Raw genomic sequence first — 27554 nt, 5'->3', positions numbered from 1 at the left:
AGTTCAGGCTACTGAGAAACTTCTTCAGCCAATGGGTTTTAGTGTTTTAGCAACTGAGAAAAACTGAAAAACTGTAAAAAGTATTTCATAATGAGGGGGGAACTAATGTAGCCTAAGGTGTCTCTTATTTCATGTTGAGGTTTGCTTCCCAGCATGCATTGCAAGTCAGTTGCATCGTTTATAGGCTATTATTGTTATTGATTTTGAAACAATATGGTTGAAACAGTTTAGCTTAGGCTCAACTCTTACTGATTTTTTGAACAATAAATTGAATAGTTTATTTTTTTTTAAAAAAGAAACCGTGGATGTGAAACTACTAGTTCTAACCCAGTATAAAAGTCCAGCTGACAATTCCATTGTGTATCTTGTTGGAGGACATAAGCCTGAATGGTTGAAAATCAGCTACACACATAAGGAAAGTTCATACATACACTGTATGCAATTAATAGCAAGATGGATAACCATGAAGATGGGATCTGATGTTACATAGGTTGTCTCTCTCCCACAGTAACAGTAATATCACCCGGATCAAAGCATTCGCTGTGCCTACAGGTATTAATTGGCCTATGTACAAGTGCTGTAAGAAGGGTAGTTGTCATGTAAGGCACATACTATAATTTTATTATTGTTGCGGTTACGGATTGGCAAGTTACGTTGCGGTTACGTAATGAAACCTTTCACTTGCGACGTTGCCGCAATGTTGCCTGCAGTTGTTGTTAAGGACTGGCGACGTCGGTAACTTACGTTGCGGTTACGAAATGGCACCTTTCAATTCCACGTTGCTACAACAATGTTGCAGATACGGATTGGCAACGTTGGGGAGTTACGTTGCGGTTACGAATTGTCATCTTTCACTTTGCATGTTGTGGCAACGTTGCTAAAAAGGACTGGTGGCGTCGGTAACTTACGTTACGGTTTTGTTGGGAGAGAGTGGGCATTCTTTCTAGAAATGAACGACTCCCCTGAATCATCTCCTTCCCTTCTGTGGGAAACAGGAAAAGCAGTACTCAGAGGAAGAATCATCTCATATTCAGTATACAAAAAAAGAAGGAAAAAGAACAGGAAGTAGAACTCAACAATAAAATTAAACAGTTAGAAGAAACCAATGCAAGCAACCCAACTGAAGAAACACAGGCAAAACTTAGGAAACATAAATTCAAACTCAATGAAATACTCAATAAACACACTCAATTTATGATTCACCGTCTAAGACAGGAAAACTTCCACCATAGCAATAAATCAGGTAAATACTTAGCAAATCAAATCCAACGTAACAAAGAAAAATCAACAATCCCGGTCATAAAGAACTCAGCAGGGAAGCTAACCAGCTCACCTGAAGAAATAAATCATATTTTTTACCAGTTTTACAATAAACTATATTCTTCAGAAATAAACCCCAACCAGGAATTCATAGACTCTTTCCTAAACAGCATCAAATTACCACAACTCAATGAGAACTGTTTGATGCCCTGAAACAGATGCCCGATAATAAAGCACAAGGTCCGGGTGGCTTTCCTGCTGAGTTCTACAAACAATTTTGGACCATCTTAGCTCCACTTTTCATCAGAATGATTAATGAATCAAAACAGAAAGGACGTCTTCCAACTAGTTCCACCACAGCCTCAATTTCACTGCTCCTCAAGCCCAATAAGGACCCAACATTGCCATCCAGCTACCGACCAATCTCTCTCCTCAATGTGGACAATAAGATAATCGCAAAAATGCTAGCACACAGATTAGCAGAGGTCACCCCATCCATTATCCACCCAGACCAAACAGGCTTCATTAAAGGTAGAATTTCATCCACCAACACCCGCAGACTGTTAAATATAATGTATCACTCCACAAATTTTCAAGATAATACCATCATAGCAACTCTGGACGCAGAAAAAGCTTTTGATAGGGTGAACTGGAATTTCCTGTTTTCCACATTAGGGAGGTTTGGCTTCGGGGAGTCGTTCATTAACTGGATTAAACTTCTATACACCTCTCCTTCAGCCACAGTAATCACCAATGGACTAACATCACAAAGTTTCACTCTTCACCGGGGAACTAGACAGGGGTGCCCACTCTCCCCCTCACTATTTACAATCTTCATTGAACCCCTAGCAGCTGCCATCCGTCAGAACCCCCTCATCAAAGGTGTCCAGACTCCATATATGCATCACAAAATCAGCCTTGTCTCGCTGACGACATTCTTCTCTTTCTTCAAGACCCCACAACATCAGTAGAAGAAACCATCAAACTCATTGACAAATTCTCTAAAATTTCTGAATACTCAATCAATTGGAATAAATCTGCAGTTCTCCCATTACATCCCAACAGCTGGGATGTGACAGCCAACTCTTCACCTATCCCACTCTGCACTAACTACATCACTTACTTAGGGATAAAAGTCTCCCCCAGGCTGTCAGACTTATTTAGCCTAAATTATTCCCCTCTACTCACTTCAATAGATGATGACCTTCAACGCTGGAAGAACCTCCCATTATCCATCATGGGCAGAATCTCAGTAATCAAAATGACAATACTGCCCAAAATAAACTATCTATTCTCTATGATTCCAACCCAGCCCACCCCACTCTGGTTTAAGTCTCTCGATTCATTAATCACTAAATTCTACTGGAAAGATAAGACCCCAAGGATCAAACTCACCACTCTCCAAAAACCAAAAGCAATGGGAGGACTAGAGGCCCCACACTTCCAGCACTATGCCCTGGCCAACCAGCTCCACTTCATCCACAAATGGCTACACCCCACCCCCTCAGACAACACCTGGTTAGACCTATAACAAACAATCTGTAAAGAAATTAAAATCTCAGATCTCCCTTTCTGCAGTCAGTCGGTCAAAAAACACCCATCCTTCAAAGCCCCAACAATTTCAGCTACTCTGACAGCCTGGTGGAGATTCTACCACATCACTGATTCACCTATAGCACCATCAATTCGCACCCCGATTTGGAATAACCCAGATTTCACCGTCAATAAAAAAACACTTAACTTTCACACATGGATGGGAAAGGGCATCACTCACCTTCAACACATTCTTCAAGACAATAATCTGGCCTCATTTTCCTGTTTGGTCCAGAAGCACGGCATCGAGAGTAAACACTTCTTACAATACCTGCAAATTAAATCATCTATCCTAGGAAAAATTAACATCCAGACAGCTAACCTTGACATTCCCCCACCAATCTCAGAGCTGCTTAATATTCCCTCTCCCAAAAAAATACTCTCCCAAATTTACAAAATTATATCTCGTTCAGAAAAAACAATTGGCCTGCCATATCACAAATGGGAATCAGACTTATCAATTACTCCCGGTGCCGACTTCTGGACCAAAATGTGCAAAAACATCTACTTCATGACAAAGAATAGTAATCTACAACTAATACAATACAAGGTTCTTCACAGATTCCACTTCACTGCACATAAATTGGCTAAAATGGGGTTTGGCTCGGATCTTTGCACTCACTGCACACAAAATAACCCAGATACATACATTCATGCGGTTTGGCATTGCACTCCAATCAACCACTTCTGGGTGAGTGTCACAAAATCTCTCTCTTCCATCTTTGGCTGTCACATCCCAGCATCCCCTTCCTTATGCATACTTGGTGATACATCCACAGTAAATTTAAGCAACTCCTGCAATAAAACACTGCTGGTAGCGCTGACTATCGCCAAGAAAACAATCCTCATGAACTGGAAATCTAAGAACAAAGCTCACATCACTCATTGGAAAAACTTGTTAACAGACTATATATCATTAGAAAACCTATCAACTACAAACTTAATCAATACTCAGGATACAACCTCTCCTTGGTACCCCTTTATCACCTACTTACAGTCCTGACCCTCTTTGCCTGAGTTCCATCTCCACACCATCATAACAAACTTCATCAACAGATACACATATCATCAAACACTGGGCAGGGGAGGGTAGCTGGAACTATTATTGTTATTATTATTATTAGTAGTAGTAATATAAATAGCATCCCCTTCTTTCCCTCCCCCTTTTATTTACATTCTCTGATAAACTTTACTAATTTCACTCTTTCTCTCTGCCTCTCCCATCGTTATTCTGACGGGGCCCCATTGGATGGCTTGGGAGACTCGGTCCTGGCGGGTCGCGGTGTGGTTTTGGCATTGGTTGGGTCCTGTGGGTTATCTATTGGCCCTGGGCCCCCGGTGTGCACCCTCCTCATACGCTCATGCATACGCCTTGTCCTGGAAGCACACAGCACGCTTCACTCTCTTTTAATTGCACTACATGTTAGGTGACATACACCAAACATAAACAAAAACTACAAAACAGGCTAGGGTAAGAGTGGAGTGCAGGTAGATTCCTCATCAGGTGTCTATCTGCTTGCCTCACTTATTTTAATGCACACATTGAGGAGGCATACATCTTACACAGGGTAAGTGTGGTGTGCATGGGGAAATCCTGACAGATATTCACCATGCATGCCCACTTCTTTTAATGCTACACACTAGATAGATTCCTCAACCTAGCCATTCACATACTGTACATATTTAGGTCAAGAGTGGCGTGTTGGGTGAAGGTCTGGGGGCGAGGTGTGGTTGGTCGTGGTAGTGGGGGATGTGTGCATATGCTGGGGGCCTGGGGGGGTGGGTGGCATGCAGGTCCTCCCCTCTGTCAGCTCATCGCAGTATAACAGCGGGGCTGGGTGGAACTGTGGCCATCAATGGATGTCCTATTATTATACTTATCTTTAATAGAATAATTACAACTCCTCTCCTCTGAAACCCTCCCTCTCTATGTTCCAGCTTCTCTCCTCTTGGCCCAACAGCAAGCCAGCCTTATACATATGCACACACACACACACACACACACACATACATCCTCACATACTCACTACCCCTCACCCCCCATCCCCACCCCCATCCCAACACCACCTCATTCACACTCTCAGAGCTACCATCTGCACCCCCCCCCCCATCCCCCCTTCTTTTCATTCCGGTCATCAATTTCATCCCTGATAATCATATCTGTAATCATCCTGGACGCAAATCATCCTTAGCCTTTCTGTTATTAATGTTATGTTGTGTTATGTTTATGGAAGCCAAGTCAATGTGATGTTTTGTTAAGTTACAGTATGTGTTTATGTAATGTACATCTGTTTGTCGTATGTAGTATTCTTGTGCATGTCGTAGTGTTGCATTTTCTGTAATGTCAATGATGTTTACAAATAAAAAAATAAAAAATAAAAAAAAACTTACGTTACGGTTACGAAACGGCACCTTTCAACTCCACGTTGCTGCAACGTCACCTGATGTTGTGGTTACGGAGTGGCGACGTTGGGGAGTTACGTTGCGGTTACGAATTGTCACCTTTCACTTTGCATGTTGTGGCAACGTTGCTGAACAGGACTGGTGGCGTCGGTAACTTACGTTACGGTTACAAAACGGCACCTTTCAATTCCACGTTGCTGCAACGTAACTTAAAGGGATGGTTCAGGATTTTGGACATAGGACCTCATTTCCAAGTAAGCAAGTGTGATATTTATCAATGGAGACCGTTTTCAACACGTTTCATCCAGTCCTTCTAATTGCAAAGTTTGCAGGTGCTAGGCTAGCGCAAGTCAACGGTATGTGCTAGCCTGCCACTAAACCCTAGTCTTACCCACTCCAAAGTACACCCGAGGCAAATAAATTATAACGCCAGACTATCGATGTAAATGTCTGTATTGACAGTGTTATTTCTAACGTTATTCTATCCTTGCATTTCAACGATCGCATTACATTTTGAGGGACTAGTTTCTTAGCAGCGGCGGAATTATACTTGCTCCGGTTAGTAGTACTGCGCCAAAAAGTAAACATTAAAGCGCACTCCAATGGGGATACCTAGTAGTAGCCTTGGTAATATCAGTCCGCCGCTGAGTTGCAAAATGACTACTAACAACTTTAGGGACCAAAGTATAACTATTGTAACGCGATGCAAGGGTAGTTGTATTTCTTACGCTATTCTATCAACACAGACATTTACATCGATTGTCTGGAATTTGCCTCAGGTGTACTTTGGAGTGGGTAAGACTGTCTTTAGTGGCAGGCTAGCACATACCGTTGACTTGCGCTAGCCTAGCACCTGCGAACTCTGCAATTAGAAGGACTGGATGAAACGTGCTGAAAACGGTCTCCACTGATAAATATCACACTTGCTTACTTGGAAATAAGGTCTTATGTCCAAAATCCTGAACCACCCCTTTAATGTTGCAGTTATGGATTGGCAACGTTGGGGAGTGACGTTGCGGTTACGAATTCTCACCTTCCACTTTGCATGTTGTGGCAACGTTGGATACGACGTTGTGGCAATGTATTTTGGGTCATTCAGTTACATTGCAGCAACATACTCGCAACGTAACTGTGCTAGCTGGGATGCTGGCGACACAAATAAAATCTCCTTTGAAAACCAATGGCTTACGCCTTACAGTATCAAGCGGACTTAAACTGTCATATCGTGGCGAAAAGTTGTAATAAAATTCACGCAGCATCATGAGTCAAGGAAAGCGCGAATGAAGTAGCCACTTCTAAATGGGACCCACTACACAGTAGCTTAAGATGTGTTGCTAAAGCAGCCATAATGAAATGAAGGTGTCATTGGATACTTCACACACACGTGCTTTTTAATTTCACAGACTACAACTACCAAGCTGGAATCAAAGCACATCGATTCCCCTCTCACACCCTGCACGCACTTAAAACAAAATAAACAGGCGTCTCCGTCTCACGCATGTATAGGCAAAACTGTATCAGACCGGTGTAACGTTGGTAAATCTTCCAGTGCTGCTATCAATTTGTTTGGTATAACCGCATTTATAGTTTTCTACAAATGCAATCAATCAAATTGGCCTCCATCACTCAACCAACGCTAACGGTAACATTACCTAGGTCCTTATTGATATTATAAGATTAACGTACCTGCAGTAAAAACCAAGCATGTCCGATAAACATCCTCAAATTTATTTCGGCTTCAAGAAGAAATGGAAATTACATTTCATGTGAACTTCATCCTATCCTTATTAGACGTTCTCTGCGGTAAACTATTGTAGGAATTGTCCATTGTTTTTCCAACCCACTTTTAACTTCAAACAAAATTACGTCTCACTGCAACGATGCGCCATCTAGTGGACAATGATGATGATGATGAATATTTATTTTGGCTTTCTTTTAATCCTACTGAATTTGTAATTATGTATCGGCCGTTCTAATACCGATAGTATGTGGGTGCCTGTGTGTGTGTGCATGTGTATATGTGTTACGGGGGGGGGGGGGTGCAAATCACAAATGAGTGATTATGGGCTAGGTTGATGTGGGCCCTTGAGACCAACATACCATAAACAATCCTTCATCCTCGATGCCACGGTTCAGGTAGTTATTTAGGAAAAACTGCATTTTTTGGGTTTCGGGGGGGGGGGGGGGGGTGGCCCCCGGTGACCAAACGAAATTTTTAAGTAAAAGTCTAGTGGGGCTACACACCCACCAAATTTCATGTGCCCCGGTGGTTCGGTGTCCCGGGTATAGTTGACCAAAAATAGTAGATTGAAGTAGATGACGAAAAAAAAAAAAAAACTTTGACAATCCCTATATGACCGCCTCGTCATAATTAATGCGTAGCAAGATGGGTCGTCCTAGTTCATGTCTATGAGGGCAAAGTGGAGTTCAGTCAGAGATGGGCTCTGGTTCAGTCCCCGCCTGCACAGTGGCGTGTCACTGACGTATGACTGACGTTTGAACGCCTCGGTTCCACGCCAGACAGAAGCCGGAGTACAAAATAAACTTGGTGTACACCTTCATTAATGTTGTTTTCTCCCGACTGGAGTGTCATACTGTCACAACATTCTCCTGAAATGGGGAGGAGGGTTTGGAGATCATGATACCGCCATAGACCTCAATGTTAAAAAGGGAGCCCGATCACTGCATAAATGGGGGATAGTGGCCCCCCCCTCGTGTGAGGCGTGTACTACTGCTACCCTATTTGCATACATTTCCAGGGACAGGAAATAGCCTCTCAGGAAGTATCTTCGTAATCAACCATCTTTGGTTGAGCCCTACACCTGTTTTGTTACTGGATAGCGCCATTTTTGATTTCAGTGTTTTTCCTACGAAAATAAACGACACACACATTTGTGTGCTCAATGTGAGAAATTGTCTCTAACGATTTACTGCAATTTCCATAATATAATAATTTGGACAGACAGTGTCAACTGCATGTAAAATATTGAAAAGGTGCAGGATTTATATCACTCTTTCTGATTGGAGGATAAGATATGTTTTTGCATTCTTGGCGTGACTATGGCCATCTACCTGGCTCCTCATCATGATACAGTGCTTTGCAAAACTACTACTAGATAATCAAATTGTATATGATGAAAAGTGGCGGTTTGAGATGATGTCATGTTGATGTCATTTATTTTTTATTTTTAAAATAAAAATAATATTAGTTTAGTAATAATAGTAAGATTTTATATGTCATGGTTGCTGTATACAGTTTGTGGAGAGAGGATAGGACCCAATAGATCCCAACTCCTGAAATGAGGACGAAGGTGTAAAGTTACGTTTAAGCCATTTTAAGGCCAAGAAGGGATTTTGAAATACTATAGAGAAACAGAAAAGAGATTTAGGGGTGTAATAAATAGTTAGAATCCATCTTTAAGAATGTCATCAACTGCAATGATTTACTGATGATGTGACTACCAGTGAGTCTGAGACTGAGTTATAAGTCAGGACCAGGAGGCGATCAAAAAAACTGATCTGCCATATCACTGGTGTTGACACAAAAAGGCACAGAAATAAAGAGCCAAAGAGGAGGGATATATATATATTCATGCTTTCTTTTTTAATCACTTCATAGAAAAGTAGTTTCAGATTTTATTGAACACAATATACAATATTATACCATACATTGTGTGAAACACTGAATATCCACCTGCAACAATGCGGGATTTTAACAGACATAGAAAACCCTTCTGTCATGCAGATAGTGCTAACTCGGGCTAATCGTTTGGACACAACTTGGACCAAAAGATTGAACATAGATTGAACAACGTTATACTGACAATTTGAATTTCAAAACTGCTAACAAGTTTGGTCAGAAAAAATAGTTTCACATTAGCACAAATAATTACAGATAATCACATTTTTGTAATATATCAATTCACATTGGTGCTCTAGAAATAATGTGACATGCTGCCAATATGTCCCCTCAGTCTGACTGATGTGGAGCGTGTATATTTGAGGAGATTGCCTTTTTCATTTTCAACCTGTTTTCAACCGAAACTCTATCAGCAGTCTGCATTCAAAATGCGTTCTTGGACATGCTGGAATGCCAAGCAAGCCTGGGCACTTCAGCTTCCTGTCTTTGCCTAACACCGAGCCACTCTGCACAACACCACTACCTTGGCCAGCATTGTGCAATTCCAGCCTCTGGGTAACTAATGCCTTTAAATGCTGCTGATCGAAGCAGTCAGACATTGTGCGATATATTCATATAGATATATATATATATATATATTTATTTATATATAAAACAAAACAATATATTACCAAATAAAATAAAAAAAGAAATTGGACTCAAACTCTGAGTCCACTACACATGTAACACCACCACTCTCCGGTAATGCAAGTGCATATAAATTAAAATAGATTTACAATGAAACATCATTCTTATTTACAGCCTAGAATAATAAATATACTGTTATAAACAGCAACAGGACCGATGTGAGCTTGATTGACAAACCGGACAAAGTTGAAAAATACATGGGCTGATGATTCATATTGGGTTAAGTCTTTTACGCGAATACACACCCAAACAGGCAGACACACATGCACACTGTGCTGTACACGTCCACACACGTCCACACTCACTCTCACTCTGACACATTCATATACATACATATCGGTGACAATTCACTTACTTCTGTTTGAGTGAATTAGAGTTGGGTAGTTAAAGTACCATGGAGCATGAAAGCCACATCGAATTTGGATTGAATCATGACTTATTGTCACTGGGAATAAAAGACCTCAATGAGGTCCAAAAAGGAAAAAAAGGAAACTCCAGTATTGAACTCTAATCTCTCTTTGTTAACAGTAAACATATAAAAGTAAAATGAAACTAAATAGAATATTTCTTTAGCATTAAAGGTGATGGGGTTACTTATTTGATTTCAATTTCTAGATTAAAGCAAAGTGTGATCTGTAGTTTCATTTCAATGTCTTGGTCAGTCTAGTCCAGGGAAAGCATAAGCCAATACATGATAATGGCATGAGTAACAGAAGCTGTTATGAGAAGCTGTTACGCCTTTTTTTAGCCAATTTCCTTTTGATGGGAAGACAGCTGCCTGTTACCAAACAAAAAGTCTGCTCTGACAGTTAAGATTTGCTCGGAACCCTTTCATCTGGACGATGATAGAGGATTCTGAGTGGGGCAGCAGGACTTGAATCATAAAATTTCAGGGGAGGGAGGTTAGCATGTGTCTATTGTGTTAGACTAACAGGATGAGTATAAAATGGAGGAAAACTTTGAAGTGAAAATTACTTTGGCCTGACTGACACTGAAGTGCAGATTACATGATTAGGCCTACCCCCCCCCAGCCTCCTGCCAGCTACTGATCTCTGCCAGTGTTTTTGTTGATTAAGGCTTTCCATGGTACTGGCTACTGGATCAATTGGGGATACTTTGGCAGTGTGTGCATTACACAACACTTCTGACAAATCAGATGTTTGGGGCCTTCATTTTGAACAGGCAATACGTCTGCTGACAGAGGTACTGAATTATACAGATCTCTACACAAACACAAGTATTGTGCACATATGAAAACACAAACAAAACAACAAAAAGGTGACAGAAAGTGCATGTTTCATGGGAAATTTTTGACTTTGACCGGTTGTTTGATGTTTGGATTATTCTTAATATTGCCTAATATCGTAGGAAGACACAGAGTTCTCTTTTTCTGCTGAAATACAAAACAATTCTACTCTGAAGCTGTTTTTCCTTAGAAAACAAAAACATTTCACATACATTTTTACTAAAGTGTGTTCAATAAATAAAAAAGACTCTTAAAAAGACAATAGTAAAAAAGGCACACAAAGTCTGTAGACAAATGGTACAGAAAAAAGTAAACAGTTTCTGTCTTTACAAATAACGTGTTTGTCAGTAGTTCATTTTGCTACCTCCTGACATCCCGTTCGCTTGATAAAAAGTCACTTGGTACAAAAACCATCCTTTCTTTCAGTAGTGTCAACACGTCTAACGCTTGTCTGAGTGAAAACAAACGTCATTTGGTTGGCCCCGATCCTTCATTTTCCCCAAGTCACCTGTCAATCAATCAGGTCCAAAATGTCTGCAGCATTTTTTTCCTGAGAGCTCTGTGGTCGTTCCCACAGAAACTGTCCATCTCTGGCTCCAAAAGCAAGTGCATGGAGGGGGTGTGACTCTCACCCCCACCAAAGGGGACTCAAATAGACGCCCCCCTTTTGGGCTTCTCAAAAAACATTGCCTTTATGCAAGATTTCCTTCCCTCTTGATAAAGGAAAACGTGAAAGACCCGTGTCGGCCATGTTTAAGTGACTGACAGGTAAAGAGCAGGTCCTATGTGTCCACGGGTGAGGCGTCATGCGTGACGATCTCAATGTGCGTGGTGGCCGGTTCCATGGGCTCCTCCCTTTCCTCCTCCTCCCCTTCCTCCTCCTCCTCATCCTCATCACCCTGACTCTGCTCATCCTTCTCTGTCCCCTCTGAGTCCTCCTCCTCCAGGGTCATCTCAAACTGAAACTTGTCCCCTGTGCCACCACCGACGCCCTGGCCCTCCTTGTCAGTCTCATAAGGGGGTGAGGGGCTCTGAGGGATCATGCTCTGGTACCAGTTCCTGTTGTCCTCCAAAGTGTCCAGGATGTCCTGTGCATCGGGGTGGACCAGGTCTGCCCACGTCTCCCACAGAGGGTGTACGATGTAGTCAATGAAGCCCACCTAAGCAAGCACACAGGAGAGCACAGTGTCAATAAAATGCCATTATCACCAAAGGTGTAGAAGGGTGCTCCTCTAATATAGTCCACACAAAGCTAACAAAGCTAATTGTTCATAACCAACTGCCATTGGAGTGGTGCTACTGAAGGCTACGGTATGCTAACCTGAGACTTCTCCACAGATGCCGTGTGCTTGTCACACATAGGGCTGATCTCCATGCCCCGCTCCCTCTCGCGGTCGCCCTGGTGGAAGAACTCGTCCATGATGCGGTCGGTCCACTGCCGATACAGCTCCAGGGACTTGGTGGGGTTGCTCAGGTCAGCACAGTGCACCATGTTCCGCAGGACCTATTCAGCAGAAAAAAAAGGTACAAGTGGTCGTTAGATGAGCTTTGATCTCAGAATGGGTTTCACATTCAACTCGTTTGGAGTGCCAAACTCTGTGGGAAATGGAAAATGCAGCGAGAGAGGAATGAGAGGCGGTAAAAGGGAGAGGTGGTAGACTGTGGTCATCACAGCAGGCAGTGATCCTAATGATCTCAGGCTGGTTCAGTGTTTCACAGAACATGAATTAGTTCAATTAGTGTAAGCAGAAGTGGAGAAACATCACGCTATCTGACAGTCGAGGTCTCTCCAACACATCCACACACACATGAAGAGGAGTAGGCGATGGTTACCTGTATCCTGTCAGTGTAGTTGTCGAGAAGCAGCACTCCAGAACTCGTCACTTTCTTGGTCTCCACCATGGTCTTCAGGTCTGCCAATAAGCTCATGTGCTTGGACATGTCTGTGGCCAGTACCTGAAAAAGAGCACAGGCCAATGTAAATAAGCAGCCTTGGAATTCTCTGATTCTAGAATACTGTGTGTGGTGCGAGACCGCAGGGGGTTAACGGATGCTGTCTCTGGCTCAGGAAGACTCACCATGTCGATGACCATCTTCCTGAGGGACTGCCTCTGCTTCTTGGTGAGGTTCTGGAAGATGTCGCAATTGTCTTCCTGTAGCAGCTTAAAGCCCACGGCCAGATGATGGTTCTCCAGGACCGACTCATCATTGTACATGAGGGCCAGCTCAGAATCTGCAGATGATTACAGAAAAGGAAGTGAGCTCACTACAGCCATGATTCTGCCAGGACATTAAACCAACACGAGGGAATTGCCACGATGAAGAGAAGGTTATGGCGAGGGCATCCCGACTCACTTGTATTGATGAGGAACTGGTTGGACACTCCTGGATGGTCCACATCATGGATGGCAGCAGCGAAAATGGCAGCGAGGATCTCAAGGTCTGTGAAGACGGCCTGCGGAAGAACAAAACAAGGAGAGGCTTTTAACTTTAAAAAAAAAAAACATTGTCTCGCCAAACAAATGCACTGACAGCAGAGAACTAATCCCAGGCTGTTGTCCTCCCAGCGGAGCCATTAGTATTCCCCTGGCCAAGCACAAGTGCTTTACGCAAACACTAATTAAGGCATGATTAATCGCCGGCCGAGAGGAAGGCCTTACTGGGAGAGAGGGAGAGAGGCACTTTGATGCTCCAAAATGGCAACTCGGGACTGCTGCTGTTAAATATGATGGATGGTGCTAGCTGTGTAAAATGAGCCACTGGGTTTGCTGTCTTACTCTTTACTGATAGTGCTTTGTAGGAACTAGGTGGCAAGACAAACAGTTTTCTATAAAAGCGGCATACAGTACATAGGGAAAACTGGGACATGTAAGAAAGGGAGTATTTATGTAGAGACTAACCCCTGAGAAAGTCTAGATATTGACCTGAGGATGGGTATCATATTTTAGAGAGTTATGTGTTACATGTATTACAAATAGGCCAGTAGGACAGAGACAGCAGGCTGTTGTATGTGTGCCACATGTGTGTGTATGTGTGTCCATCTATGAGAAGTAGAGGGTTGGCCCTTACGTCTAACGCAGGCGTTGAGAGCAGGATGTGTGTGGACTGGGCCACGTCGGCGGCGTGCAGGCTGTTGTGGTAGGCCACGTCTGAATGGTAATGGTCCTCCAGCGTCATCATGTAGGCCACAAATGTGTCCGCCGGGATCTTGAATGTCTTCAGCAGATCCCTCTCCTGACACACACAAAAGGACGCCATTTAACAAAGGTCACAGACAGCCAAGGGAGCAATTCTCTACTCTGATACATACGGGAATCTGTCTGTGTATTTGATATTCCTTTCGTGTCGTATCTCAGGGCTGAAACTCACCTGGAAAATGGCGTACATGATGCAGGTGAGAGGCCGGTGGTGGGAGTATTCTGACACGGTGAAGATGTTCAATCCCCATTTATTTAGGTCTTCAAGTTCCTGGAGCAGGAAGAGAGAAACAGTTAATTTATGAATCAAATATCCCCCACAGACTCCACTGTCAACTTTCAAAGTTCTACCAACTTGTAAAACAAGTATTCTGTTAAAATACTGTATATCAAATTGCTCATCCCCCACATTCACAGTTATACAGTAAAGTTCAAGTGAAGTTGGAGGTGGTGATGCACACCTCCTCTTAGAAATCAATAAGGTATGAAACCGAAGCTGAGGCGAAGCCTGCAGCTGAGGTGCTCTCGGTGTGAGTCAGTGGCGTACCTTGGCAAGCAAGTCCTCCTTGTCCGTCTTAACTCCAAAGCGGGCGATCACGGTGCAGTTGGAGAGGCTCGGTCCGTGGGACACCTTCTTCACACCACTGATCTGAGTCATCAGCTGCTGCTTCTTCTTCTTCTCCCGAGCCTTCGGCGTGGGTGAGGGGATCTCCACATCGTTCTGCTTGTCTGCGTCAGAGAAGGGTCGAGAGAGGGAGAAAAGAGAGGAGATCAGTCCCCCTGCGTCTTCGTTACACCACGAAAGCTTCATGGTATATCGGCACGGCGCTAAGTATCGCAACTCATTACAGCCACGTCTCGCGAATGAGCACCACAGACCCCTATGAGGCTGGCTGTTCCGCAACACTGTTGGAAATCTGAAGGTAGCTGTTATTGTCCGTGGCCAACATCTTTCATGTTGGATAGACAAAAAAAGCAGACAGAACGAGAAAAAAAAAGAAAAACGGAGCCTGTATCATGTTTCCCGATGTCCAGCCTCTGTGCAGCTGTCGCGCAGCCCGGCAAGACAAAAGGCCTTTGTTTGAAATCGGGTGGCCAGGTCTCCTCTTTCCCCTAGTGACGTCAGTAGAGAGAGCTGCTGGCCCGCAGACCGGGCCCAGGTGTGCCTGGGGGGAGGGGGGTGGGTAGTGGGTGGGGACAGGATGGGGGTGGAGGGGTCCCACCTGCACCACTGACTACAAAAGAAGGGGGAGAGCTAGTGGGGAATAAATTAGGACTGAGCTCCATTTTAGTTTGATTTCGCTCCACCTCCATGCGAATGGAAACCTTGCTCTCCTTCCCAACTTCCTGCCCCCCTCTCTTCTTCCCCCTCTGCCCCCCCCCACACACACACACTCTTGAAAAGGTCATTCCTCGGAGAGCACTGGACACCTACATTGCCGTCTTAGTGGGGGCCTTTCCATTCTGCGGAGCGCGACTCAGTGTCTCTGCTGCTCCAGTTTAAGGGTGGATGGAATTGCGTTTCTAATCTTCCGCTCGTCTCATATCCTCTTGCCCCGAGGGCCGGCGGTATCGTGCGCAGGAGCCTGGCTCCCAGTTCCGCTGACTGCCACAGCACAGCCATCCTTATTCAATTACCAGCGCACCAGCGCAGATAACGACCCCCCCTCTCTCTGCCTCTCCGCACCCGCGCTCGCTCTCGCTCAGCCTCCCCAGACTCTAATGGATTGTGAGTGATAAAATGCGGAGTAATGTCACATCCCCAACCTGGAGATGGGAATGGTAGGTGATTAGGTGTGGTGGAGTGGAGTGGGGTGGCGTGGGGTGGCGAGTTCATTCATTATGGTCATTATCTTGTGCTTTCAGTTCTTCATTATTCAGAAGACTGGCTCATCATGCCATTATCGCCAGTGATGTGATAAGGAGAGTAATCGCTACGTCTCTCTTTCTCTCTTGTCTGTTTGTCTGTCTCTGACTGCCACTCTGTCCAACTAATCAGGGGAAACACAACACCGTGAGCCGAGGCAGAGCCCATGTCTTTGTCAGAGCACAGTGGAGCTCCCCAACGCCTCCCTCACAAATCCAGATAAAACAGGAGGAATCCATCCGTTTCAATACCCCCCCCCCCTCTCTCTCTCTTTCTCTCTCTCTATGTCTCTCTCTCCCTCTTTTTCCTTCTGGTCTCTCCTGTTTTTTTCCTTCGCCGGTGTAGAGGTGGAGGCATGATGCGAGCATTCATGTGTGAGTTCCCATGGCATGTGTGGTGAGAGACAGCACTGCGGATGATTCACTGCGCTTGTGGGGGCAGCAGCCCCATCTCTCTCTCTCTATCTCTCTGTCTGTTTTTTGCTCTCTCGCTTCCCTTCTTCCTTTTCATCACCCCTCTTTTTTTCCGCTCTCTCCCCACATCACATGTCTCCCCCACACCAGCACTTTTCTCTCATAAATAATGAAGCCACCTAAAGTGCTCTCCATATGGGCTGAGGGGAAATCCAGCTGCTACGACAGTTTGGAGGAGGTAGCAATGCACTGGGAGCACACACACACACACACACACACACACACACACACACACACACACACACAGTTTGGTGTGTAGGAGTGTGTTGGGGCGAGAGGCTCTGGCACTGGAGGGGGGCTTCGCTCTGGTCAAATTTGATCTCATTAACTGTGGCTCTGGCTCTCAGCTCAGCTGGGTGACCAAACCAGAGGGACAGTGTGGGCAACACACGTGAGCACAGGGGAGGAGCACAGGCTGAGTCACATGTCCATCTGCCAGATGCACACACACTCTTAAACACACACACGCAGATGCACACAAGCAAACACACTCCCATCCACGCCTGGAGGGAAGCTTAACAAAGCGCAGAGCGAGTCTTGACCCCTAATGACCAGGCACAGGCTGTAATGGTCTATAGCTGATCATTAGGGCAGGTTCCTCCACGGCTGCCACTGCTGCCTGTTCCTGCATCATGCTCATTAAAAGCTTTTCCTCTAACGTGCTGTGTGGGTGTGCCCATGTGTGTACGTATGTGTGAAAGTACTCTATGCATTTCTTGTTTGTTTGTGCGTTTTTTGTGTGCGGGTTGGGTTGTGTTGTGTTGGTTGGATGTTGGGGATGTTTTCATGCGTCTCAGTGGGCAAATGTACTGAGTGAGTAAAGAACTGCATGTGTTTGTGTTCCCGCATCTGCATGATCAAGCATGAGAGAAACGTATGGGGGTGGAAGTGTTGGGGGGGAAGACTTTTTCTTAGTCAGGATGAAAACTGACAGGATGGGGGATGAGTCATAACAGCTGCTGGGATGAGGGGGGTTCCATCGCTCCATGGCTCTGCAGTAGGATCCCCCCACCACCCCCCACCCCCACCCCCCAGAATCAGCAGCAGCAGCAGCCTCCATCGCCATCTTCTTAGCTATGCAGCGGGGATTTCTCCCCTCCCTGAAACCACCGCAAACAAGACCAGCCCTCATTCCTTCACATCTGTGGTCTCCAGAACAATCCATGGCATGGCTTTCCACACATGACTTGTGTGTTAGTCAGTCTGTTTGTTTCTTTAGCCATCACTCTTGCTTTATCCTTTCTTCATCTCACTCCACCACCTGCCTACACATCTCTCTATCTAGCCTCCCTCCATCCATGTCCCTCCATTTCCAGCCCTGAGTCTGCCATTGTTCTCCACCAGCCTGGCGTTCACTCTCTCCCTGATGGTGGCACCTCACAGGGCTGTACAGAGGCAGCTGAATGCCCACCAACCAACCGCCAAGCCCAGTCACCTGGCACCCAATGTGCACACCGCCTGATGTTCTCGTCGCCATTTTATCGACTCAAAACTTAAGAGCTGAGCTCCTCCAGCGCAGTTCCCAAACCTGCGCTACAGTGCAGATTGACACCGAGAAGACAGACAAAATGGAGCCCACTTGTTTTGCTGTAGCTCGAGCCCAGCGCTAGACCAAAAATGCAAAAGATCAGAGAACGCTTACCGGAGTCTGAGTTTCAGTATGTAAAATATGTAAAAGGTAGTCAGGTGTCTTTAAAGATGATCTGTATCTATGTGTATGTGTTTACATATAACATTTACCTTCATACGTGTACATATTTGTCTGCATAGGATGGATGATCCTGGATGAGTGGGTGTTTCACAAGATGAACATCCGCATCATGTGCAAGCATGTGGAGTGATCTAGAGCGGGGTTGTCTAGCTGTGTTTGCACACATGTGTGTGTGTGTGTATGTATGTCTATATAGTAACAGCAAGCAGTGGTTACCTAGGAAGGTGTTGGAGATGAACTCAGACACCTGGTTGCCAGAACGGCTCATCTCGGACAGGTGCGTCAGCTCCCGGTTCAGCATTCTTTTGAACTGCGGAGAAACACATGAAGACAAACACATTAGACCTAATGCAGCAAAGCCCACATCTGAAGCATTCAGCAGACATCAGCAGGGGATCCCCACCAGTCATATCAGCTGCAACAGTCTGTCTGTTGCCCTCATTTTATTAAGAAGTAGTTCATTGTTTTTGTGTCAGCATACAATTGTATGAGCTTTTTTCATATAAATGATTCCAACACATTATATAGGTTGTATTAGCAAAGCCAGCTACCATATCTGGACATACGCAGTTAAAGGGGGTCAGCAATATTTACTGCGCATCATGTAATGCCATATGTTTGTGTCTGTAAACTGCAGAATTCTCTTCTTTCTGATTCTTTCTGAATCATACTGAATCTGAATCAAATACAGAATATTTCCATTTCTTGCAACAACACACCAAAACAACAAAAACAAATAAATAAATACAAGCATCACAATGCAACAGCTATTGGAGAATACCCCTGCGCCATTGCTGTGCCATAGACACAACGCTACGCCGACTTATTTCGGAAAAGCATTCGTCCATTTACCACAAACATGCAAGGGGGTCTGCTTGACCCCAGACCCCAATAAGCTCCTCTAACACACACTCAGATACACACCTTGATATAACCCCAGGACACCGAGAGAAGGTAGTTCGCCTCAGGCATTTTGGAGCTATGCGTAAGCCCACCCGACAGAAGCACTCTGGTCCTCCAGAAAGAGAGAAAACGGACGGAAATCAAAGGAAAAACGCGGCGGCCAGACGGAGAGAGAGAGAGAGGCAGACGATCGGGATTCCTCTTGTGCCCCAGTAAGAAGACAAAACAATCCCTTCTTCTCTCCTCTCGTTCTCCCCTCTGAGGCGGATCAGCGATGGAGGCTGCGGGCGAATGGACCGATCCGGTTTTGTCTGGCAACCCAGTGGCTGCAGCGGCACAGGCACACATGCACGCGCTCACACACTCTCTCCATTCTGCAGCTTAGGGGGCCCGGTGGGGGGGGGGGGGGGGGGGGCGGCTTGTTCGCAGGGTGGTTTCTGCCCACCGAGAGAGCACCCGTCCTGGTTCTGAGCTAAGAGATCCGTGGAGCAGGGCTGCCTCTGCTGCGGCTGGAGCAGGAGCTTACTGATGAATTATGGATAGAGCGCCGATCGCAGAGCAGGGAGAGCGTGAGCAGGGGAGGGAGGGAGGGAGGGAGGGAGGGAGGAGAGCGAGAGAGTGAGAGAGGAAAAAAACAGAAGGCAGGGATGCTCATCTGGCTGGAAGGGGTCTTCCTCCTCTGGATTAGTGCCGCTTGGCTGCGCACTGCACTGCTGCAACTCTGTCTCTCGCTCTCTCTTTCTCTCTCTCTCTCTCTCTTTCTCTGTCTCTGCCTCTCAGAATCTCTCTCTTTTCAATTTGATTCAATTCAACTTCCACTGTTATTCATATAGACTAATCCTCTCTCTCCCTCTCTCTCTCTAGGTTCTCAGCCTTAGCAACCTGTGCAACACACAAAAGCACATGATTTGACAGAAAATGGAGGGAGGGAGAGGGAGCCCCCAGCCTAGCTGCTCCTGTGAGAGACGAGGAGAGCGATGGAGAGACTTGGATAGAGGGAGAGGTGGAAGAGGAAAAAAGAAGTGCCAACAGGAGGAGGAGGAGGAGGGGGGGGGGGGGGGGGTTGGAAGACTGGTTGGAGGATTAGGGATGGCCCTGAATTCTACTGCGCACTCTTACACTCTGCAGATTCTCCTCCATCTTTATCCCAGGGATTCTCCTGCTGCCTGCGCCACTAGAGGACTTCCTCCATGTTGGCGTTCATGGCAGTAGAGAATGTTGCTGGTTCGTGAGACCGAATGGGTTGAAAAAAGTGGTGGGTGTGTTGGGTAGAGTAAGGAAAGGAGAAAAGAGGAGTGTGTTGGCTGGAGATGGCTGACAGGGTCATGGCGAGAGACTCGACTGGTCCTTCATTAACACCATCCCATAATGCTGTGACTGGGGCTACCGTGGCAACTGTCTGTGGCAGACGGAGTCCTGTGCTATTTTTACACTAGCAGCCACAGACATCGGAACAGAATATGAAAGAGAGAGAGAGAGAGAGAGAGAGAGAGTGAGTTAGAGAGAGAAAGGGAATGGGGGTGTATGAGAGAAAGATAAATAATTGCCTCTATTCCGTTAGGTGATATTCTTTTGACTCTCTCTTTGACTCTCTCTCTCTCTCCTTGTCTGTCTCGCCCTCTGTTTCACTCTTTTGCCTTCCCTTGTGAATGACTTTCTCTCTCACTCTCACACTCTCAGTGTCTCACTCCTTCCCCCGCCTTATGGATTTCTCCCTCTTCCTCTCTGCCTCTCTTCCTCCCCTCTTCTCCCCGTATCCCCTGTCCCCACACTGTCTGCCTGCACACCGCCAATTACATGCACATCTCAACGCCATGGCAACAGCGTCACGTGACCAGGGCTGCTGGGGTTTTTTTTTTGTGTTTTTTTTTTTTTCCTGGGAGGTCTCCCCTCAGAGACGGCTGATAAAGATAGGTAAATAGACAATCTTTGTCTCTCTCTCTTCGCGTCCAGCCATGGCCGCCCAGGCGTCGGAGGGACAGCGGAACACTGGACCTCCCCGATGCCCAGCAACACAGCGGCTCAGCGGCAGGAGCGATCGATGGGCCTGACTGAGTGGAGCCGAGCGGCGGCCACAGCTGCAGCACGGAACACCCAGCCTCACGCGCACACACACACACACACACACACACGCGCGCGCGCACACACACACACACACACACACACACACACACACACACACACACACACACACACACATACACACACACGCACACACACACACAGGCAGCCATGTTGCCGCGCTTGCTAAAAGATATTTGAGTTAAGCCAGTGTCTCTTTGTTTGTCTCTTTTAGTTTTGGGGCGAAGTATCGATGGTCACGGTGAGGGGAGCGAAACATTCACTCAGAGGGGGAACACATGCGCAGACCGGAGAGAGGAGGGGGGATGAGAAGCTCCAGTGAAAAGATTTGAGGATTGTCCTCCAACTGCAGAGATGCATGGAGAGAGAGAGGGAGGGAGAGAGGGAGGGAGGGAGCGAGTGTAGGAAAATGAAGGAAAAAAAGAAGTCTGACTCTCAACATAAGAGGCGGAGGGAAACATATATACAACAGCAGCTGAGAATCTCCCTGCATTACGCAAACATGGGAGAAACCAGCAACAGCCTGTGGGCATACACAGTGTGACACACACACACTTACACAGCCATTCCTTCCAAACCCCTTCAGAACATATTATTGGTGAAATGCTTTAGATGAACCTGGTTTGCATACTGGGCTTTTCTCATATCCATGTGCATCTGTCAGAATCAATCTGTGTGTGTGTGTGTGTGTGTGTGTGTGTGTGTGTGTGTGTGTGTGTGTGTGTGTGTGTGTGTGTGTGTGTGTGTGCGCGTGTGTGTGTGTGCGCATGTGTGTGCGTGTGTGTGTGTGTGTGTCTGTCTGTGCACGTGTATGAGTGTTTTGTTCAAGCCTCTCTAGTCTTTCAGAATTACCTTTCTGTGGCTGCCTCTGAATCAAAGGAGTACTTCATTCAGGTGTTAAGAGTCCTCTCATTCTAAAAACCACACGTGAACCGAGTGTTTCTCTTTCTCTCTCTCTTTTATCTCTCCACTTCACTCTCTCTCTCTCTCTCTCTCTGTGGAGGGTGGCTGATGTGAGTGCTGTGTGGTGCACTGGTGTGTGAGTTGACATGAGGTGAGAGGAGAAGAGAGAGGGTGAATGGAGATGGCATTTCATTCTCAAAAGACCTCATTGAAGCCCATATCCTGCTGGCAGGGTCAATACAGCCATGTCGATCAATAGGAGTCTACCTAGTCTAAATGCAAAAGCACTACATAGAGAACTACATGGGAGTATATCACTATATGCATATGAATACCAACAAACACAACACAAACAAAGCAACCCAAAAAAGGGATAAACAAAAAACAGTATTAAAGTGTTGAAATTAAATATCACAAATGAATATATAATAATATTAATAATAATTCAAATACATTGGATAATAATTAAGCATTTTCCACGTTTAGCCACTAGTGGGCACTAGCACTAAAGCTTGTCTGGGCTACAGCTCTATCTGAAGTCCATACCATTCACGCTGAGAACACCATTCACAGGCAAATTCGCTCAAAGTTGAAGTTTTTTAGTTGAAAAGCCTCAAGTGACAAGAGCCCTGAGTTATGCTAGAGTGACGTCTCACTGCTTGTTAGCCCAGCCTGGTGAAAAGGGGATTTTCGATTAGTCAAAGTGGTGTCATGGGAGGCTACTCTTGGCAGTAAACACTTTTCGCAAAGACAAAAAGAAAGTCAGAGGCTTGGCAGCCTAGTGACGCAGGTTAGAGTGACAGGCCCATTCTGCTGAAACACACTTAATGACATAATAGCCTTCCTGAGAATCAAGCATGGACTCATGCCAAATAGACAGAGAGAGAGAAAAAAGAGAGAGAGAGAGAGAGAGAAAAGCAGAAAGGTATGGGCAACTGGCTAAATTCCAGTCAAGTTACTCTCACATTCATTCCGTGCCATGCATCTATTTAGCCCTTTGTCTGATCTGCATGCTACATGTAAATCTAGGCAGAAGTCACTTTGCATGAGTATCACAAAGACAAGTGACACATTCTTGTTGGACGGATAGATTCTGAGAAAGAAGGAAATAAAGAAATATAAAGAAAAAGAAAGAAAGAAAGAGAAAGAGAATAAAAGAGAGAATCACATAAAGCACCATGGTGGGGAAAGCACTGAGATGCCAGATACATGCAGCCTGTCGGGGCAAGTTCACACATAGAGCTTGCGCTGCTCGCTGGACGATAAACTACTAGCATGCTCTTTTTTCACGTCTGCCGCCTGCATGAACCAACGTTCCACTTCAAATCATAGTGAAATAGTTAAAAAACAAACCTCTTATAGGTTCAATTTCAAGTTCAATTTCCCTTTTCAAAAGGCAAAATTTCAAATTCAAACTACACACAACCAACCACATTCCAAAATTAGGTCTAAAATGCAAAGTTTTTCAAATTCATTGTTTCATTGGAATTATAATTTCAGTAAAATATTCCTCTGTGATTTTTTGAAGTGCTATAAATGCACCTAAGTAATGGATGTATTTTTTTATTTAATTTCTGTCTTTATGGCTTCATTGTCAGCTTCAGCAAACTCAACTGTGATGAAACAAATTCCCCTCCATCAACACAACAAAAAGACAAGCTTTTAAAAAAAAAAAAAAAAAAAAAAACCCTACAGAGCAGAGGTAATACTCAGTCTTCATAGCTAGGTTTATTTACAACAGAATGTACATCAATAGGAACAATAGTCCATTTGTAAATAAAAAGTCTGACTAGGTGATGTTACAGTTCTGTAATAACTAAGAAAGCAGACAAAGGGCTGCATGCACTCCAAACACACTGCAGCCGTAAGTCAAGCGATCCACTACGATCCTTCTCATCTCTGGCCTTGACAAAATTCACATCAAACTCAGTATGGTGAGAAGATCAGTTCATGAAGTGCATGCAGAAAACGGAGACATTCAGGCCAAGTGTTACGATTTCGGAGAACCACAAACGGAACTACGCACAGAGCTGTTTCAATGGCATAACCATCTCTAAGAAGCACATTTCTGATAAGGAACTAACTGTTTAGAGGAAACAAAAGAAACTTAAAAACTGCCATAAAACAGCCGCCTCAAAACAGATCACAATAAAAAATGAGAAGACACTACAACAAGCCTAATAAGATCAGACATTTTATATATTATATAAATTATATATATATATATATATATATATATATATATATATATATATATATATATATATATATATATATATATATATATAAACAAGACAATGTCTAGAATGGAAAGGCTAAAACTGCTTGTCAAGGCTCACCTTTCTCCAGCAGTTGACTTTGCCTAACTTTCTATGCTCCTTCTTCTCCATGCAACAGGCTCCCATCTTGCGAGTGCGTAAAGTCCTGACTGTGTGCTGCTGACTCGGCCTGTGTGTGTTCTAAGGCCAAGCCACGCTGACGTTGGAGTGGTTGAGAAATGCAATAGTGCTACTGACTCACTTTGAGCTGGGTCCTCTGACTACACCGTGCGTGTGTGTGTGTCTGTGTGCAGTGGGGAGGGGCGGACATAGAGTAGATGCACACACACACTCACACACACACACAGACACATACACACGCCCTCTCATGCTGATACCTCCTCCTTCTGACAAATGCACACACACTTTGCACACACACATACACACACACACACACATACACACAAACACACACACACACACACACACTAACACACACACACACACACACAACAAATACAACCATAAACTCCTCCTGTTTCTTATGAACAACCCCCAGAGTAAAAAAAAAGAAAGGATTCCGGATTATGATACCATATCAAACCACAATGATGTGATTCCTTTACTCTACCTACCACCCCCCCCGACACACACACACACAGACACCACACAAACCCCCACAAACCCCCAGATGACTAAAAATTGACATAGCAACACATGCAGTGACATTTATAGGCAAATTTCTCACAATTGCACAACCAATCCACTGCATCTTTTCTTTTTAAGTCTGAGGAGTGGTTCTCTCTAATGCGTCTACTGTCTTAACTGTCTGGCACCACCATCAACACAACTTTTTGTTTAGTTCTCTTAGCTAAAGTTCTTTAGTTCTGTAACTGTTAATTGGACCTAGTAAGCAGTTTACTTTAGCTTGTTTGCCCTTCTGCAACAGACAATCATGGTCACATACTACAAGCCCTGTATCCCTGAGATGAAGAGAGTCTCTATATGTCCCTCTAAAGACTTCTTCACATTTCACACTCTTAAACGCACACACATGCATTTACACTGCATCACCTTATGGCCAAGAGTCTGAAAACACACCAAGAGTCTAATGAGAGGTCAGCTATTGGCACCTAACGTGACATCGCAGATAACAAACACACACACACACACACACACACACACACACACACACACACACACACACACACACACATGAAATCCATGCTCTGCATTGACGTGGGTTGATCAGGGAACAGTCATATGAGCTGCATTACAACATGCTGTAATCTGTAATTCTGCCATCTACCTGTCCTGTCCTGTTGCTGTGCTGACATTTGGCCTTCAGTGGGCCTATGTGTCTTATGACTCATGGAATTCTGTGAATTTTCCTGCTTATTTGTTGTGCATGTGTCAGTGTCCGTGTGCGTATGTTTGGGCGTGGGTTTGTCCGTGTGCCTGTGTGTACATGTGTGCCCTGCATGTGTGCGTTTGCGTTTGCGTATGTGTGTGTATGTGTGTGTGTGTGTGAGTGTGTGTGTGTGTGTCTAGCCTCATCCATTGTGTGCCGTGAAAGTCCCCTGTGCTCTGGTGTTTGTGCGTGTGTCGTCAGCAGTGGCAGAAACAAACGGGCTGAGAGCTGGTGCCCTGCTGGACTGGGAGCTGCTCTATTGTAGTCTGTCCCCTCTGCACCATACAGGAAGGAGACAGGAAAGCAACACGCAGCCCTGCAGTACAGCAGCCAGAAATGCCTATCCTACACACACACACACACACACAATTTATGCCAAAGTTCATACAAACTCATTCACCCAGAAACATATCTACAGAGATGAAATCTGCTGTGTCAATAATTCCAATAAAGGCTTACACACAAGCATGTCCTAATATGCAATCAACACCAACACCAGAAGATATGCACATCTAAACTGTTGGTCAACAACATCAATGCAAAAAAGGCAAGACATGAAGCATTATGCAAAACCTCCAGATCTCTTGTTATTTCTGAGTTTCTGAAATATGCATAGTGACATAAAGACAAATGCACTGCAGTCGTACATATGCATACTGACATAAAGACAAATGCACTGCAGTCGTACATATGCATACTGACATAAAGACAAATGCACTGAAGTGAAGCAGAGCCAACTTAGTTACCTTAACACGCATACACACACCTGCACATAAATACGCACACACACAGGGACTCGGATTAGCAGTAACACAGATCACCTTAAGTAGTCACAAACTGGCAGACACCTCCTATCAGGGTTATCAATTCGCAACACTTTTGACAGTGCAACTTTCTTCTCCCCTTAACTGATCTGGTATCAGCTAACTGTGTGTGTGTGCATGTGTGTATGCAGCACCAGGTTGAAAGCAATGTGTGCCTCCTTGCTAGCATGTGTTGATGTCTGCGTTTGTGTGTGTCTGCGTTTGTGTGTGTGTGTGTGTGTGTGTATGTGTGTGTGTGTGTGTGTGTGTGTGTGTGTGTGTGTGTGGGTGTGTGTGTGGTGCGCGTGAGGCTGTACGGTACCTTGGTGGACGCCATGTCGCTGACGGAGCGGTAGGTCTGGATGGTCTCCAGCTGGTCCAGACACCAGTCCAGCTCCTCCATGGTCTCCATGGCTAGCTTCTGGTAGGAGTCGTCTGGGAAGAGACAGAGGGAGACGGGCACGGGGTGAGTGGGGTCGGGCGGAGAGGGCGGCCGTGGGGGGCTCGGTGCACCCCGCGACTGCTGCTGCTGCAGGGCTCCCCGGCAACTCGACAGGAGCTCCTTCATCATGGGCAGGCACTCACACACACACTGGGGGCTGTTACTAGTGCACTCACACACACGCCAAAGTTTCAGACAGCGTCAGCAAGAGGTGGTGGGAGAGCAAGAGAGAGAGAGAGAGAGAGAGAGAGAGGTAGGGAGAGAGAGAGGGAGGGGGAGAGAGAGAGGAAGGGAGGGAGGCCAGTAAACAGCGACTGCGCACGCACAGGCAGCAGCTCAGAAGCGCTCTCTCACTGGCTGCCTGCTCTTGGCTCAATGCACACCCCCCCCCCCCCCCCCTGCTCCCCTGTCAGCTGCCGTGTCAGAAAGAGAAGGAGGTTCATAAACACTCAACTCTGACCAGCAGCCCCCCAACAAACACACATGCACGCACGCACGCACACACACCCACACACAGACGCAGACACACACACACATACACACACACACACACAGACACACACACACACACACACACCGCACATAATGTACACACACACACACACACACACCACACACACACACACACACACACACACACACACACACACACACACACACACACACACACACACA

General features: G+C 45.3%; 1 protein-coding gene across 6 annotated transcripts in view; it reads right to left on the bottom strand.

The window, feature by feature from the left end:
• Window positions 1-8837: 8837 nt before the first annotated feature.
• Window positions 8838-27554, bottom strand: part of pde4ba (phosphodiesterase 4B, cAMP-specific a) — a 175036-nt gene continuing 156319 nt past the window's right edge. For 4 of the 6 annotated variants that reach the window (XM_042111975.1, XM_042111977.1, XM_042111978.1 and 1 more), the window contains 10 exons: window positions 26760-26872; window positions 18294-18387; window positions 14574-14755; window positions 14199-14297; window positions 13899-14063; window positions 13185-13284; window positions 12908-13062; window positions 12663-12785; window positions 12151-12333; window positions 8838-11989 (listed from right to left, as the gene is read on the bottom strand). In XM_042111975.1, the coding sequence (XP_041967909.1) occupies window positions 11612-11989; window positions 12151-12333; window positions 12663-12785; window positions 12908-13062; window positions 13185-13284; window positions 13899-14063; window positions 14199-14297; window positions 14574-14755; window positions 18294-18387; window positions 26760-26872 (1592 nt within the window). In that variant the 3' untranslated portion in view covers window positions 8838-11611. Of the gene's footprint in view, window positions 11990-12150; window positions 12334-12662; window positions 12786-12907; window positions 13063-13184; window positions 13285-13898; window positions 14064-14198; window positions 14298-14573; window positions 14756-18293; window positions 18388-19001; window positions 19311-24304; window positions 24535-26759; window positions 26873-27554 lie in introns of those variants that run through there. The other 2 variants (XM_042111981.1, XM_042111980.1) reach the window with 2 other exon arrangements.

Source organism: Alosa sapidissima, chromosome 12 (genome assembly GCF_018492685.1).
Source record: "Alosa sapidissima isolate fAloSap1 chromosome 12, fAloSap1.pri, whole genome shotgun sequence".
Taxonomy (NCBI): Eukaryota; Metazoa; Chordata; class Actinopteri; order Clupeiformes; family Clupeidae; genus Alosa; species Alosa sapidissima.
Note: the sequence above shows the minus strand (reverse complement) of the source record. Positions and strands in the feature narration are given on the sequence as shown.